General features: G+C 45.0%; 1 protein-coding gene across 1 annotated transcript; it reads right to left on the bottom strand.

Annotated features, from left to right (window-relative positions):
• Nucleotides 1-6,108: 6,108 nt before the first annotated feature.
• Nucleotides 6,109-17,425, bottom strand: Gimap8 (GTPase, IMAP family member 8). The gene is made up of 5 exons (XM_021661891.2): nucleotides 17,163-17,425; nucleotides 13,768-14,419; nucleotides 12,391-12,433; nucleotides 8,666-9,292; nucleotides 6,109-7,642 (listed from the first exon to the last, which is right to left on the bottom strand). Exons 1-5 carry the CDS (start codon nucleotides 17,249-17,251, stop codon nucleotides 6,966-6,968), a joined length of 2,088 nt encoding a protein of 695 aa, XP_021517566.1. The 5' UTR covers nucleotides 17,252-17,425; the 3' UTR covers nucleotides 6,109-6,965.
• Nucleotides 17,426-17,745: the final 320 nt, after the last annotated feature.

Here is a 17,745-nt window from a genome sequence, read left to right as displayed (position 1 = left end):
GGAAGAAGTACCTGTGGTGAGAGAACCGAGTTGTACCAGTGTGTGCTGAATAAGGCAAGCTCGCAAAAGAGGAGGCTGCTCTCAGAGCAACAGGAAAGGGGAGCACACCTAGAAGGTGTGGCTTCACACTGCAGCATTTTAAGGGCGCCCTGTGTTTTAGAAGGTCAGTTAGAGATCAGCAGCAAAAGCAAGGCAGCTTTGCAGTGCAGGCATTCCTATGGAAGATGATGCCTGTCCTCTGTGGGTCAGAAAGATACTTGCTAGAAGTACTAGAGGCAAACAATAACAACAAGAAGCATATCACACAGTCTCCAAATTCAAAACACCAAAAAGGAAAGCTATTTCTGAAGTGGTGTAAGAAAGTCTAACCTGGGAACTAGTTGAAAAGTGACAGCTCTGTGGCCATGGCCTCTTTAGCTCCAGGCATAGTGGTGTCTCTCAGGAGACACTAAAGGACACCAACTTGGTCTTTGTGCTCATTTAATGTTCTTCCCAAACCAAGTTGTCCACAGTCCTCTGATTACTGATGCCTGTGACTTTTCTTATTCGAATGGTGACTGGAAAAAGACAATAGATTCCCAATCTGAGGTTTCTGATCCAACTGCATCAGAGACACCAGTAAGCAAGAAACATTTACTAAACACACAGCTTTGTAATGGCTGTGGAGAACAGATGTAAGGCATGAGAGAGGCCGAGTTAGGAGAAGCAGAAGTTCTTGGATAATGTAGGCTATCCAGTGAAGCCCTGCAGCAAAACCAATAAAACAAACAAACAAACAAACAAACAGAAAAGCTTTAGAAACATGTTTACGCATCAGAATCTCTATGAAAATTATTTTAGCTGTCCATAGATTCCCAAAGACATTGGCTCGGAAGCTCTGCACTAGACAAATTTGGAGATGCCACATGGAGATCCCACATTGTCACATCTTACATATTCGACTTTTTCTAATAGCTCAGGTTTTATCACCTATGAATTCAACTGTTTTCAAGCAAAGCTCCTGGCTTAGCTAGGCACATCCTGATGTGTCTGTGCACTGGAGAAAGTGCAATGCTTTGACCAGACAGTGTTCTTCCTTGTAAACCTGTCCAATATCCACTCTAAACTCTGATGTGCCCATGGCATTTTGGATCCCTTACAGCACACTTTCACATTTACCTTTAGGACAGGAACTCCAAGGTTCTGCTAGATTCTCATCCTTTGCTCTGAATCTTGTCTCCCCAACCCCACCCCCATACTTCTTTTTCATATCTGGTGTCATTTATTAAAGTTTGGTAGTTTCCACATTCAAAATAGTTAATGACACAGGACTATGAGGTGAGTCCTACTGAAGAGTTTGGAGAAAGAGAAGAGGTGTAAAAGCAGACTGGCAATTCCCTAAGGTTGAGTGCTAACATTGAGTCCCTAAGGTTGACAGCCAGAGACAGGCTGTCAATGTTTCAGTGAGCCCCCCCCATATTGTACCCACTGGAGGGACAATTAGAGTGAGTGCATCACTCAGCCTGAGCTGAGACATAGAGGTAGACTCTCAAATGACAGAGAAGCACACACTGAAGAAGGCCATGGTCCTAGGATCACGGAAAAGAAAACTGGAGAGATGCTGGTCTGCTTTCAGCTGTAGATGGCTGGGTGAGATTAGGGGAGAATGAGGTTGGAACAGCATAGTGATGGAAAGTGTGAGTTTGTGCTCAGGGACTCCTGGAATAAAGCATCTATGACCAGGGAATGCTCAGCTGTGTCAATGAATGTGAGAATCAGGCAAGATCACATCGCTTCTTGAAACCTCAGATCTGGGAGAAAGAACAACAGAGGTGGGGAACAAGTGCTAGTTCCCCCAGCACACACACCACATCCAGATGTGTCTAGACAGGACAGCTTTGCTTGAAGACACTGCTCAGAGTTCTGTCTGTCCTCCAGTCCCACAAAGGGGGAGTCCAACTCTCTTCTTCCTTGTTTCCCAGACATCTTCAGCTCTGAGGACCTGAGAACCAACCCAGCATTCATGGAGACTGCCTGCTGCTTTGTGCTGCTGGTCACCCAGGTGGGTCACTTCACCTCACAGGACTGCCGGGCACTAGCTGAGGTGAAGCGGGTGTTCGGGGAGCAGGTGATGGCTTGGACCATTGTGGTGTTCACGCGTGAGGAAGACTTGGCCAGAGGCTCCCTGTGGATTACATGTGCTGCGTGGACAACTGTGCACTGTGGGAGGTGGTGGCTGAGTGTGGGTGGGGAGTGGAGGGATGTGTGCGCCCTGGACAACAGGCCATGAGCACAACGCACAGGCTGAGCAGCTGCTGGGCCTGTTTGAGGACCTGGTGAGGAAGTGCAGGGTCATGCACTACTCCAATGACATGTATGAGCTGACACAGGCCCTGCAGTTAGCTGACCCCCAGGACCAACTTGCCAAAGTAGCAGAGATGGTGGAGGCATGCATGCAGAGAGCCCTGTGCACCAGGCTGATAACCTAGCTGGGAGAGTGGCAAAAAACCCAGAGGACCTCTTTGAAACTTAATGTGGCTGTTCTGCTAGGGTCCTCTGTGTTGTTTTATTCCCTGTCCTACTGGACTCTACCCAGACCTTTACCAAGATCAGTGCTGCCTGACCGATTGCAAACCTCCTCTGACTAGTTTGACCCATCCACTGATGATCATCTAGTGTCTATTTTGCATCTCAGGACTTGAAGACTCTTCCTCCTTCCCCTACTAGAATCATTCAACTGGAACTCTCAGCCAAACCCTCTGCCCCCAAGACTTCAGTTTAGCGACTGAAACAGCCTGCCCTCTATTGTTTCCTCTTTTCTGCTGACCTTAGACTGCCCCTTCCTGTCATGGAGTTGTCTTCTCTCCAGAAGAGAGAGGAGGAAGATGCTTTGTTCTCCCACCCCCTTGTCCCCCCCAACTACCTAAGACTGTTTGCGGTGTGAGGCTTTTGCTCAGACTTGTTTCTGTTGAACTTAGCCCTTTCATTTGTGGGAAACATAAGCCGCCAACACCATCTGTGGAAACAAGGTAGTTAAATAAACAGGAACTCTAAGGGGCTAAGGGGAGAAATGTGTTATGCCAAAAATAGCTGTGTTTTAGCATGCAAGAATGGAGGCCACCAGAGTGTCTTAATGTATGTCATCCTGCCTTTCCTGGGATGTGAGACCTGAGGTACACTTATGTCATCTTAAGGAGAGGATAGTGAGGCAGTGGGAGAGGCTAGGCTAATGGTGTCAGGACAAAGGTGGGCTGACAGGATGGAAGCAGGAGTCTTTCCTGAAACACTGACAATTGTATTTGAAGTAGCAAATAAGGACTCATAATCAAGTGGTCTTGAGATTCTTCTAGATTGTTTTCAACCTGTATGTCTCAACCATCAGGAAACACACATTTCTGATGGTCTTAGGAACCCAAACATAAATTTATTTTTTGTTGCTGCTTCATAACTGTGATTTTGCTGCTGAGCTGTGTCTCCAAAGACCACCGGAAATATGTGTCTTTTGGGTGGCCGTGACCCAAAGGTTGAGAACTGGTGTTCTAGAGTCTTCTTGCTCGTAGGTTCATAGGCCATACTCCATTTTAAGGATGTGGCAAAATTTTAAAGCCTCTTTAAGCTATATAAAAGCCAGCGTCTTCAGGGTGATTTTCTCAAGGCAGGAAGAGAGAGAAGTGAAGCCAAAGGGAATTGAGGAAGGAGAGAAGGATCTCAATGTGAAGAATAAGCTCAAGCCTTGTGTATCAGCACAGCAGACAATGACACACCTTTCACTTCTTGCACTCTTTGTTCAGGAGAGATCCACCCTGTATGGCTGTTCTGCAGCACAGCTCATGACTCCATCTCATCCAAGTATTTCAGCATCAGCACTTCTGACATTGGGGATCAGGTGGGCTTTTGCTATAGAGGATCACTCAGTGCATTGTCCAATGTCCTCTATGAGCTAATCTACTCCTGAATTCTACCTTCTATACAACAGGAGCATCACAAGAGAAATGTCTCTAGGAAAGGTTTGATGTTCCCTGCAGGACAAAACCTGCTCCCATTTGAAAATCACTGCATTACAGTGATGCTATCATTTTCAAGAGGTAGGATGGACAATAGATGGTCAGAATTCTGATCTTGAGAAAGTATGAGAGCAATTCAGACTGCCAGCTCAAAGGGGACCCTTAATAAGGATGGGTGCTGCCTATATAGATGCAGCAGACACCAAAAGGATGGCCTGTGCACTACTGTGTCCACAGAAGGAAGAATACCTTGAGAACCAGAAAGCATCAAGAAAAAGACACATTTACTATCATTAGCAACTGCCCACTGTAATTTGTGCTTCCAGTGTCCGAGCTCTGTGGGCTAGATTTTCCAGCTGTAACAAAGATGTCTGTAATCGTTAATATTGATTACCAGCTTGACAGAATCTAGACTCATGTAGCGACTAACCTCTTGACATAATGGTGAGAGAGTATCTAGACTGGGATGAGGTGGAAAGACGCACCCTAACATTTTATTGGCTGGAGCTTCAGGTTGAATAAAAAAGAGGAAAGTGACCTGCGCACCGCTGTTCGTCATTCTTTGCTTCCTAATCACAGTCGAGATGTGAGAGTTGCCTCCCACTCCTGCCACGATGCCTGCTCTGATAGTAATAGATTGTACTTTCAAACTATGAGCCAGAATAAATTCTTCTTTCCCTCCCTTCTCCCTTCCTTAGTTATTGTTGTCATATGTTTGATCTCAGTGAAGGGAAGAAGAAATAATACAGTCCTATTGAACAATGACTGTGGCTGCCACCTCGACACTGTGGTTTCTTGCATTCACAAACAAGGAGTCATGAAGAGAAACCTCATCTTGGTGGGGTCACTGGACAGAGAGAGAAGTCATGAAGCTGTGCTACAGCAGGCACAGAGAAATATATGTGGCTTTCCACCACTGGGCCAACTGCCCCTAGGAATGGGCAAAGGTAACTACCTCAGCCTAGGAGGATTAAGGTCCCAGGAGCTCATTCTAATCTTCAGCAGTGGTGATTTTGTCACACTAACAGAAAGTACCAAGATGAGCAAAGTTGAAAGCAGGTGAAGAGTTGGGGAGGAGGGTAGCTGCAGCCAGCTGTAGTCAGAGACAGGTGAAATGCAGTGCCAGAGACTGCAGTTCAGCCCAGAACTCTTTCCTCAGTTTCTCCCAGGCAAAGGAGAAATCTGAGAGAGGAGATCCCTAGACACACGTGGGCACTGAATGTTCATGGGGCATTTTAACTAGCAGAGGCAGCCTGAAATGTTCTTCAGAAGGAAACCTGTTACTCAGCTCCCAGGCATACAGCTAGCTGGGAGTCAGCAAAGGCAACGTTCTCAGGCCCCACCTCAGCTTTTGACATGAAGCCATGCTCTTCCCAGGAAGTTTCTAGTCTGTTGTGTTGAGCACAACAGAGACCTTAATACATCTTCAGTGCAGGACTCACGTCTGCCCCATCAGCCCAGAAGAGCTCCTTGTGGAGCTATTATGGGCTTTGTTAGCTTCTTGCCCCTCTACGTGCCCTTCAAGAGAACATGGTGCTATAGCCTAAAGCTTCCCTGGATCTGCTCTACTCACCCCTAATCTGTTCTCTATAGGTATCACCTCCTTGTAAACCTCTAACTCAACTGTCTCTTCCCATGTTCTTCTCAGAGCAACTGGCACAGCGTTATTGCTGCCCCACCCAGAAACAGACCTAAAGATCTTCTGTAGTGTACGTTAGACCCTGCAATAAGAATATGCCACATTGCTTATCCTGTGCATCCCTCACCTTGTCCAGGTTCTAGTGTCACTTGCTCAGCCTGAGGTAGCTGGCAGGGACCTGTGAACTGCCCTCAAACCAAAGGGAACCTCAGGGAAGAGGCACAGCTATCACCTGGGTCTGAATCCTCTTGATCTTGCAGCTGAGACTCTTCCCACTCACTTTTTCTTGGTATAGGAAGATATCTAGGGCAAACAGTCCCAGAGCTGGCAAATGTTTGTCATACAAGTGACTGTCACTAATTTAATAGACTCTTGGGCACCAGAGATGAGAAAACTCACATTGGTCAAAGTACATAAACATTCCAGTGGCCTCTTCATGAAATTAGAGTCTTTTCCTAAATCAGAAAAAATGCCAGATGGAGAGTATAAAGTCATAATCCAGTTCATCTTTATTGTCTGATTCAACTCAATATTTACACATACATTTTTCGAGAGATTACAGTGTTAAAAAGTATGGGGAATCCAATGGTAGTTGGATCACTTCTTAGCCTCTCAGCTAAAATAAAGTATAATATAAAAAATATATATTAATTCTCAGACTTTACCAGTAGATTAATATTGAAGGTAACTAAACACATTTATCCTCAATGGACATATGAAAGCAGCTGATCTTTAAAATGTCTGACCCTTAATAGACTTTTGGAGATTTCATACTGTTCATTTCACCTCAGGAAACTTACAGTAGATCTTCTCAGCCATGCACTGAATACCATGAAATAAATTTCACATACCAGTGAAGCTGGGCACAAAGACAGAATGATGTTGGAATGTTGATGCTCGCATCCACTTTCTGCCATGCCCAAGGGCATGCTGGGCATGCCTGTGGTGTGTGTGTGTGTGTGTGTGTGTGTGTGTGTGTGTGTGTTTCTGAATATCCTGGTTCTTGGGGTACTGTCTTATTTGGATCAATATTGATCTGAGCCTTGGCTACTGTGTCAGTCTTGACTTTATCTGAACAACACTGTTGAAGTGGTTTTGACCCTTAATATCTTGATATTTAAGACAATTTCCAAATTCTCTACCTTATTCTCTTTGTTCTATAATTTCTTACTGCTTGGCCTCACTTGACAATTTATTTACAAAATTCCTATATCCAACATGAGACGCATTTATCCCTCAGCATTCAAAGTTATGAACTTTGACATCCCCCTTGTCCTGCCACCCCTCATGCAAGCCACCTCTGTCTAACAGCATCCCTAAATTGTCCCAGGACTTTTAACTGCTCACTTGGGCTCATTATTTTGATGGCCTAGCAATTTGTTGGCTAATGTTGTTTTTAATTGATAGCCAAAATTCACCCATGAAAATGGATGCTCCTCATAGGTCTTTCTGAGACCATTGGCTATTGTCAACAGATTTTTCACTTGGGTTTCCCGGTTTTGACCAGTTTCTTTGTTATTAAAAGCACAAACTCGCCCCTTACACCTTTTAAGTATTCTTCTAAGGGCTTTGTTCTTTGTGTTATTAGTATAATCATGAAGGTCCCCATCCCCTAGATCTTCTTTCCGTGTAAACAGAACAATCATATATTTCATAATGTCAATGTGTTTTTTAAAAATGGCCTCCAGTTGCTCCACTGCTTCCTCATCTTCTTGGATGAACCGTCCCAATTGGAGTACCAGCACAAAAATCTTCATGCCTTCTTCGCAGAGAGACAGACATTGGATGACCTCCTCATTTAATCTGGAAGGATCCTTTTGAATATCAGGCAGCTGGATGAATGATGGAGTATCCACAACCACAATATCCTGCCAGTCCACTGTGGTCCTGTCACTCTTAATTTTACTGGTGACTGGCTGAGCTCCGAGCTGAGAGACGAAGGCAGTTCTCCCCAGGATAGTGTTCCCAGTTGCACTCTTTCCAGTCCCACTCCTTCCCAAGAGGATGATGTTTAAGAGTTCTGTTGCAGAGGAAATTGGGAAGAACTCATGACTATGGGATGATGCAGAACTCATCTTTCCGACTTGCTCAGAGCACTAGTCTCATTGTTAAGCTCACAAGGCCTCAGCCAGCAGGTCCTCCCCACGCCTGAGTCTGGCTTCCCAGTTCATGTGGCCTAGAAATGCAACATTGGGTCCTGGACAATGTTCTGCTCAGTGCTCATCTATAAACATAACCTGTCTCCTATCTTTGAATCTACTCAGCTCCCCTCTCCAGTACCTCTTCTTAATCCCTGGTACCTATGAGAAACAATGGCCTTATCTTTGCCTCTTTTCTTTGCTGAGTCTAGTCCACACATTTCATTTCTATCTTCTGCTCCTTCAGCTCAGCAAAGACAGTTTTAGATCATTGGTTTGCTTTTCTGTTCTCTTCACTCAGAACCTTCTCTGGATTGTTTATTCTTCACTGCTCTGGAGATGGGAAACTATAATAAAGCATTAAGTAGGGCTTGGAAGATAACTCATTTGCTGGCTGCAGCTACCCTCCTCCCCAACTCTTCACCTGCTTTCAACTTTGCTGAAGGCTGAGTCCCATCAGCAGCAGACTGGGAAAGCAAGAAGACTGGGAAAGGGTTCCATGCGGGAGAGGTGGGATAAGGGTCAGGAAGGAATTAAAAACTGTCTCTGAGAGTGTACATTAAAAACTCATAACTTTCAGACAATTTGAAGATGAGACCATGGAATACATCTACTGGTTGGTTTGAGATAGCGTCTCATATAACCCAGGCTGACCTTGAGCTCATTATTTTTCCAAGATCTTGAACTTCTGGTCTTTCTGACTCTACTTCCCACATGTTGGGGCACCCACCACCATGCCAAGTTGTTGACATACCAAGGGTCAACCCTAGTGCATACTGGGTAACCACTGCCCTGAGCTACAGACCCAGCCTCACCCTCTTCACATCCTTCAGAAAGCAATAGCTCAGATTGTACCTTATATCCCAAGCACTGAATATAAAACGATTTTCTATGCTCAGCCATACCTTTCTCTCTGAAGATGCAAGGCTTGTTACCGTTGTGTTGCACCATGCTCTCAATGTGGTTCAGGAGTTTGTCCACCTGGCTCTGCTTCTCCTCTAGAGTTGCTCGGTAGTTGAAAGCTGTGTATCTTTTTTCAAATTTAAGAACGAGATCAAGGAGAGCACTGTTTTCCTTTATTAACGTATCTAGAGCCTGATCTTCAAAATCTTCTTTCCTGGTAAAAAGAATAATTGTGAACTTGGTGAATTTTTTTCCAAAAATATGTTTGATGATACCAAACACATTGTCATCACTCTTTATGGAAGAGCCCAGTGGTGTCACCAGTAGGAAGGCATGAGGACCAGGGAAGGTATACTTCTTGACATCAGACTCATTAAGCTTCCAAGATGAGATCTCTGGAGAATCAATGATCAGAAATTTCTTCCCATTCCAGATTCTGCTGTGCGATGTGAAGGTCTGGGTGACCTGATGCTGCTCCCTGAATCCAGTCTCGAAGGCCTGGTTCCCCAGAATGCTGTTTCCTGCTGCACTTTTCCCAACACCTCGCTTCCCTATGAGGAGGACCCTCAGTTCTGGCATCTCTGAATCCTGATCAGGTCCTGTGATCTGAGGCTGCCTCTTCTCTGGACCTGTGAGACAAGAAAAATATAAAAATAAATACAGTGTCTCCTCCTACAGTTGAGTACAGATATGAACAGTCCTAGAAGATCTCATCTCAGAATCCAGTCAGCCAGGTAGAAACAATGGGAAGCAGGAATGAACTAAGAGGAATATGGGAAGTCCATTATTTTCCAGAAAAATAACTATGCTAAATTGAGCTTCCATTGAACCTCACCCTTCAAAGGTAAGTAGTATAGCATGAGGTTATTGGCTAAGGCAGGGGATGTGACAACCTGATTATAAAATGCCCTTACTCTTGTGTTCATACAACACAATACTCAGTTGTTGGTTTGGGTTTCTTAAACATGTATGAAACTCAAAAGCATGTTGAGTAGCAGAAACCAGACACAAAAACCTACATTCTGTATGGCTTATCTAAAGTTCAGAACAGGACAAATTAATCTCCATTCCTAAGAATCTGTGGAGGGGTTGTCTATGGGAGGAAGCTGTAAGAAACTAGTGTTCTCCACAGAGAAGAGGGCATTATTTCTATATTAACTCTCTAACTAACAAAATAAATGCTTCACCGTTTGTGTTTACTGTTACGTTATTTACAATAAAATAATTATCTATCGACAGGTAAATGAAGAAAATGTGATATGGAGTCTAGGGAGATAGCCCCATTGCTAGATTTGCCCTGTAAGCTTGAGGATTCTAGGTCAATGCCCAGAACCCATGAAAAAATTGGAAATCCAAGCATGGTGGTGCACAGTTGTAATCCCAGCACTGCAGAGGGCAAAGACAGGTGGATCCCTAGGAGCACTTTGGCCAGATATTCTAGTCTACAGGGTGTTCTAGGCCAGGAAGAGATCTTGTCTCAATAAAAGAAATAAAAAGTGCATGGTGTCTAAGGTGGCGCGCAAGGCTGTCCTCTGCCCTGAACATTTACAAATACACACAAACATGTTCACACCTACCTACCCATATCCATGTGCACATACACAAGTGAGAACACTCACCCACAAATGTGATGTATATACATGTGTACACATATATACACACATATAGAAGATTAATATGTATGTATACTGTATATATTACAGTATAATTTGTCTGTAAATAAGAATAAAATTATGTCTGACTAGAAATAATAACTACAATGAGTTCTTGTTATGTCCCTTCGGACAAATTTTTCCCTCTGACTCTCAGAGCACACAAGAGTACAATGCCCCAAGCTGTTGAAAGGACAAGAGAAGATGACACCTGGACACCTACTAGCTTGACAGGCATAGAGTAGCTGTGAAGGGTTTGTGGGAAAAGAAAATCTGAGTCAAGTTTTGAATCCTGCACTCCCACACTTCCTCCTTGCTCTCACACTCTGCACACACAGCTCCTTCCCCTGCTGACCTTGTGTACTGTTTATTCAGGTTTCCACACGGAGGTGACTGCTTCTGAAGGGCTCCCCCTTCATATACACAATAGAATATTATTCAGCTACAAAAAAAAATAAATGAAGTCTACGGGCAAATAAATGAAATGGGAAGTATTGTAACTCAGGCCAAGGAGGCTGTAGTTCTGCTTGTTTGACATGGAGCTCCCATGGAAGCAGAGAGTTGGGAAGACTCGTGGGGGCAGGTTTCCTTATAGAGTCAGGGTGGCGGAACATGGGTAGAAGAAAAGTAGATAAGAGTAGAGAAGTTCAAGGAAGGAGAAAGTGTGCATGATGAGGAGATGAGGGAGTGGAAAGAGGATCAGCCAAAACCCAAGGGCTGTGAAAAATACCTTACACACCTGTCTTGTAAACTCTCCCCAGGAAAACACACACAAAAAAAATCATACTATCCCACTTGTTATTTCTTTCAAATGAAGGCTCCTTCAGTACAGGAGAACCCATATAGTTCAGGGATAGAAGCAGGTGCTGAGGAGGAAGGCCTGAGGATGTTGTCTTCTTTCTTAGCCTGTCATCAGTGAAACATGGTAAAGCCAGCACTCCCAGACCATGACCATAGGCAGCATGTTTGATGCAAACTGAGTCAACAGTTACGAGATATCCCTCTACTGACTGAAAGGACTGCAGCAGTCTCTCTCTAGCCTTACCATCCTGAGTGAAAAGAAAACAACAACCATAAAAATTCCTGGCCCTGAAATTACTCCCACTGCTTACCACCACCCAGTCCAAAGACAGCCTGGTTTCCTCAGAATCACTGGATGCAGCAAACACCCCAGTGAGAGCCCCTCCCAACCCTGGCCTGAGGTGCCTTCACGGACTTTGCTTAGTCACATGTACGTTCCTGAGAGTTTGTACTAAAGGGCATTGGCTGTGCTTTGAATCCCAAGGTCTGTAAAATCAATGCATTGATAAGACACCTTCACTCTCTTTTTTTTTTTTTTTTTTTACAAAAAAGAATGCCTTCCGTGGCCACTAGTGTGCCTGCCAAGATACTACATGCTATACATATAATTTTATATACGTTGAGGACTGAAGTACATGTATGCTATTTCCTAGCACACGATGCCAGCTTCAATTACTGTTACTATCACTAAACTTCATAAATTACTTGTTTTTTACGTTGTGGAGCTTCAAGAGGAAAGGACTAGACCTTGTCTGTGAGAGCCACTGTGAGATTTTCTATTCTTACACAGGGCTGACCCAGAAATGAGCCAAAATGCATCTGTGACTTCATAAGCCTTGCATATCCTCACTAAAGGCATTCTGTTTACTATTGTGCAATGACCTGTGTTGCTGCATGGTAAACACAAACAATGCGAGTCAGTACAAAGATGCTCTGGGCTGGTGCCATCCATAAGCACTATTTTTTGGTCCCCATCGAGAATACTAGAATCATGATAAGGAAAAAGAAACTGAGTTAAAAGGAAAGCTGTGGAAAGCAAGGCTGGCCCCACAGACCCACAGAGGAAGTCAGGGACACCCACAGTGTCCATCACCGTGACTGCCACCGCTGTTCTGACCCTCAGGAGTCCTTTAGGAACAGGTACAAATACTCACACAGAACAGGTCACCATGTACATTTTGTTTCTGATTTGTTAGTTTTTCCACTTTACTTTGGCTGGGCAATGCATTAAAAGGATGTAGATATGAATCTAAACATTTAGGTGATCAACTTACCATACAGATTGTCTCCTTCATATGTCCCTCTATTCTCACAACCCTAGAAAATAAAGGAGATAATAACACACACATGCTAAAAGAAGATAATCTTTTCACACAGTAAGAAAATGGAGATACAACTGGAGACAGACTATCTGCTGTTTAGGGCATGGTCACAACAAGGTCACAGTCCTAGACTTCCTTTGTGCACCTGGTCAATGTCACTGATGCTGTTGGATAGAGATGGAGGTCTTTCCAGCACCCATTATTCCCTTGCTGCTCCCCAGGATGGGTATGAAGCCTTTGAGGTGAAGCCAAATGGCTAATACCTCAGCAGGTATGAAAAAAATCAAACACTTAATTAACATGAAAACAATACCTTTCAGTCTTGCAAATGGGCTATCCTCAGAAACTTCCTGCACTCTGTTCTGACCTCATCTCTGTTAATGCCCAGGCCAACCAGAAAAACCTGCCTCTGCTTCCCTATCTGTTCTCACCGACGTCGTTAATGCATTTGAGTCTCTCTCTCTCTCATTTCAATGTAAATATGCAATGCATAACATAAAAAAATTAATAATCTTCCATATCCAACTCAGAAGAAAAGTGACAGCCATTAGTGCTTACATATCCTTCTATGTTTCTGTGTTTATACAAATGTGCACAAACATCCACACACACAGGAGAGACTCATCTGGCTTCCTGTTCAGCCATCTGCGTGGTATCATTAATTTCACACTTGCATACATTAGTATAGCCGGAGCTACCCCACTCTTTTCAGTAGGTACAACCTACCCTATACTGTGGATGCACCCATTCTCTGTTTGTCATCAGTGTAGTCGTCCTCTCACTGATGGGTCTGTTTCTGGTTTTGCTACTTTAAAAGACACTGTGGTAAGAATCTTTGTACAGGTATCATCTATCTGTCTATCCAGCTGTCTACTTTCCCTTCGGATTGTGGAAATCCTTAATATTTTTAAAGATTAACTTACCAGTTTTATTTTACACGTATGAGAACTTTGGCTACACATACGTGTGCAAACCATGTTAAGCTCAACTTCTCCAGGCTGACACTCAAGTAGTTTGACGCCTCCTGTTACCCTAGAGCAGTGGATCTCCACCCTCCCGGGGCTGCAACCCTTTAACACATAGTTCCTCATGTTGTGGTGACCCCACCATAAAATTATTCTCACTGTTCCTTCATAACTGTAATTTTGCTGCTTTTATGAACTGTGATGTAAACATCTGATTTGCAACCCCATGAAAGGGTCATTCAACCCCTGAGGTGTGGCGACCCACAGGTTGAGAAACACTGCCCTGGAGCATATTCACACGCATCTCTGTAAACACACAAGATAGAGTATTGACTCGGGGTTATCTTTCTCCTACCAGTCCTACCTGCACGCCACTGCCTTCCATTTCCAAGGGCACAAAATATGGCCCAGGGTTTTTTGCCATCAAACTCTTGATCCTATCAAGAAGCCGGAACACCTGCAGTTCCTGCTTCTCCTCGTCTGCCTTGTTGTTGAAAGTACAGTATCGACTTCCAACATTTTCAAGCAACTCCTTAAGAGACTTCTTGCTGTTGATGTAGTCTTGCAGCGAGTCCTCACCAAGCTCGTCTTCCCGAGTGAAGACCACAATCATGTGTCTGTAGGCTCCAGGGCCAAACTCACCCTGGATGCCCTCAATGGTCTTTGTGTCCTCCTCTGTATAGTGGCCAATGGGAGTGACGAGGAGCAGCGCATGGAAACCATCAGCCGAGAGCTCCAAGATCTGCTGCAGGATCTGAGGCCTAACCTCCGTACAGGCCAGTGAGAAAAGAGGCGGGGTATCGATGACCGTGACCCACTCCTCTCTCACCAACACACTCGCACTCTGGCACCTGTTGGTTACCACAGGATCACTGAACTTGGACTCGAACACGGCTTTGCCCAGAATGGTGTTTCCTGTGGCGCTTTTGCCTGCACCATGTTTCCCTAGAAGGAGGATCCGCAGTGTGGATGGTCCCTGGCTCCACCTGAAATTGTCCTCCTGGCTCTTGCGGTCGCTGTTAAGACAAGAGCAGCACGTCAGTGCTCCATCCATGGTGAGTGGAGAGGGGACAGCAGGAAACTGTCCTCCTTGTTCCCTGTGAATTTAAACTGCTGGGTTGGGAGGCAGCTCAATGGCTGCACTAGCACAGGCCACTGGTAGCACGAGCCTGTAATTACAGTGATAGAGAGCAGCAGAGACAGGAAGTCTCCCTGAGCTCACCAGTCAGCTAGCCTAGCCTACAATATGGACTGAACCAAGCGCTCCATGCCTTCTAGGCAAACTAAGCCTCAATTCCAGCCCCGTGGTCCTGATTATAAAGTCTTGTATTTATTCCAAAGGACTCCGGTGTACTCAGAAAATGTTAAGGAGGAACACAAAATCCCCATAAACTCATCTCAGAAGTGGCTGTTGCTAAATGTCTGTTCACTTCGTATAATTCCAAAAGCTAGGACAACATGTTAAGACTTCAGGAGTTATTGGGATAAAATGAGTATATTCTGTGTACAATTCAGATACAAACTTGAGGTCTAGGGGAAGAGTTTTGTGATTTTAATGCATCTCCAAAAGTTAGAAACCTCATTCAACATTCAGCAGTATTGAGGGACAAGACCTAAGAAAAGACGACAAGAGCACGGGGCTTTTCATCACTCACAAGCAGATCAGTGTCATCCAGTGGCAGTGCTTCCTTAATGAGTATGAGGGGAGTGATTCCTTAAATGAGTGTGAGTTTGTAGGGCGGGAGAGATGGCTCCATGGTTATGAGCATGTACTGCTCTTGCAGAGGACCTGGCTTCAGTTCCCAGCACTCATAGGGTGGCTCACAACCATCTGCAACTCCAGTTCTAGAGGATCTGATCCTCCCGTTTGGCACAAACATACCTGCAGGCAGAGCACTCATACACATGTTTTTGAGTAAACAAAACTTTTTATAGTGAGTTTGTATGCCTCCTGCTGCCTCTTATGCACCCACCGTGCCCTTCTCCCTTTCAACCCAGTACAGCACAATGTGAATGCCTATGCCAGGGATGGGCCCCTCGACCTGGGATTTCCTAGCCTCAGATGTTTGATGACACCACACCATAAGGCACTAAGACAATCCACCAGGCCATCAAGTAGATGGACAACCAGCCCTCCATCTTCGTGGAAGTGTTACACATATGATAAGAAGGGTGAACTGGTTTCATGAAGCAGTACCCCCAATGCCCTTGCTACAACTTCACCACCTTCTCTCTACACGCCAGAGTCTGTGACCTCAGGGGGGTCCCCTGCAACTAGCTGACAAAGCAAAGGAAGACTTGGGTTTCTACTTATGGTCTGTATAACATGTAGGCACCACCAGCAGAGGAGAGCTACCACACTGGCCCCATCTTGGGCATCTCATGATGACAGTGTTGGAAGAATATTTTATCCATGGCCAGAATTTTGTGCGGTGAATCTTGTTGATTTCACTACAAGAAAAAATGGTCAGATTTGCAATTATTACCAACCTGTGGGCTCCAGCCAACAATTTGGCTGGGAAGTATGGATTTAGAAACAACATAGCTGGGAAATCAGTGCTAAGTTTGTGTGGAAGAGTTGTCTGGAAGGACCCAAGAGAGAAAAAAAAAAAAGAATTGAACCCTTATAAAAAACTGACTTCAGTAAAAGAAGATCTTGATCACCAAGTTGATAGAATGAACCATTCTCTTGATGGCAGCCTCTTCCTCAGTTACCCAGTCATTAGCCAATGGACTCATGAACAAAGTGGCCACAGTAACAGGGATAGAGACTACACATGTGCCTGGTTAGATGAAAGTATACAGTGCCATCTCTCCACAGCAAGATTCACAGGTCGGGAACCCATGGGGAGAAATCAAATGTTTGCTTCTAAACCCCAAGGCCTTAAACTCTGCTGGCACAGAGGTCTTGGCTACAGAAAACAGGATGTTTCCACCAGGAGACAATCATTGGCCTGTACTGACAATTAAGACTGTACATAAGTCCCTCTCTGCCTTCCCAGGATGCAGCCAAAAGTTCCATGAGTTCATCCCCTGGAGATGCTTCTGTGATAGAGGGATTCATCCCACATCAGGGGGCAAGCAGTCACAGATAAAGGAGGTTAGAGAGGCCTCTAGACCCCAGTAGGGGAAGAAATTTAGTTCTAGCCAGTGGGTCAATCAGGATAAGAAAGGGGTTGACAGGCGATGGCCAGTTTGAATTAAATGTAAAGACAAGACTTCCTTCAATGCATGGCTAACTGGATCTTCATGTGCAAGGACTGGGGGATGTTAGAAGAGAGAATATAGAACATATGTATTCCCATTTGCTTCTCCTGGAGACCAATCGTCCCAGTAGCACCTGCTGACTTCCTCATGGGAGCCCACCCCTGAGACAGCCCCCTGCTGGACTCTTGAACCTCCCGATAGGCAATAGGCAGAACTTTTGTTCTCTACTTCCCCCTTGCTTATGAAGCCCTCCCCCACAGACCACCTGGCAGGAAGCTGTTCCACACACTTTCTTAGGAAGCATACTGTACATCCCAGCTGTTTGGAGTGGCACGACATCTGCCAGGGGAAACCTTTCCAGTGCTCTTGAAATCAAAGCCAACACAGGGCAGTTTGCCTTCCATGGTCCAAGCTCATCACCCCTGCCTTGCGCCCGTGTGTGTGTGTGCACACACACACAGAGGGAGAGAGACAGACAGTCAGATACACATACAGAGAAATAGAGAGAGGCACACACACACATATGTTCCCACATACACACCTGAAACATACCTTGGTCCTTCCGCCTGTCCTATTGATGTTTCACACCTGTGCGCCCCCTGACTTCTTTCAAGTGCTTCTTGGTGGGGCAAAGTGGCCATCTCTGGCCTTAGGCCAGTGGAACTGATTCCCAAAGAGAGCCAGGAGCCACCCAAGGAGAGTCAAGGATTCACCAGGTCACTCAGAACCCAGTCTGTCTGGCAGGAGGAATTCCAAGTGTTTCTGGGAAGAAAGAGGTTTATAGAAGCATATCCTACATCAGCAGGGTCTGAGAATACACTCAGAACACAGGATGAACACGGAAGAGGCTTAGGGAGGGGCCAGTGTGAACATTCAGGCACAGCTTTTCTGGAGATGCCTTGGGGGCCACCATGTGGCAAAAGGCTGTGAAAGCACAGATGTTCACACTGCTACAGACAGAAGATGATAACAGAAAGGCCAGCTTGGGCCTTGTCATAGAAAGCTTCATCTGTGAACATGACACAAATCTAGAGTCATCTAGGAAGAGGAAATCTCAACTAAATGGTTACCAATTACAGACTGGCCTGTGGCCATGTCTGAGAGACATTTTCTTAATTGCTAATTGATACTAGAG

This window comes from Meriones unguiculatus, chromosome 3 (assembly GCF_030254825.1).
Source record: "Meriones unguiculatus strain TT.TT164.6M chromosome 3, Bangor_MerUng_6.1, whole genome shotgun sequence".
Taxonomy (NCBI): Eukaryota; Metazoa; Chordata; class Mammalia; order Rodentia; family Muridae; genus Meriones; species Meriones unguiculatus.
The sequence above is the reverse complement of the archived record's forward strand: the minus strand, read 5'-3'. Positions and strand labels throughout refer to the sequence as shown.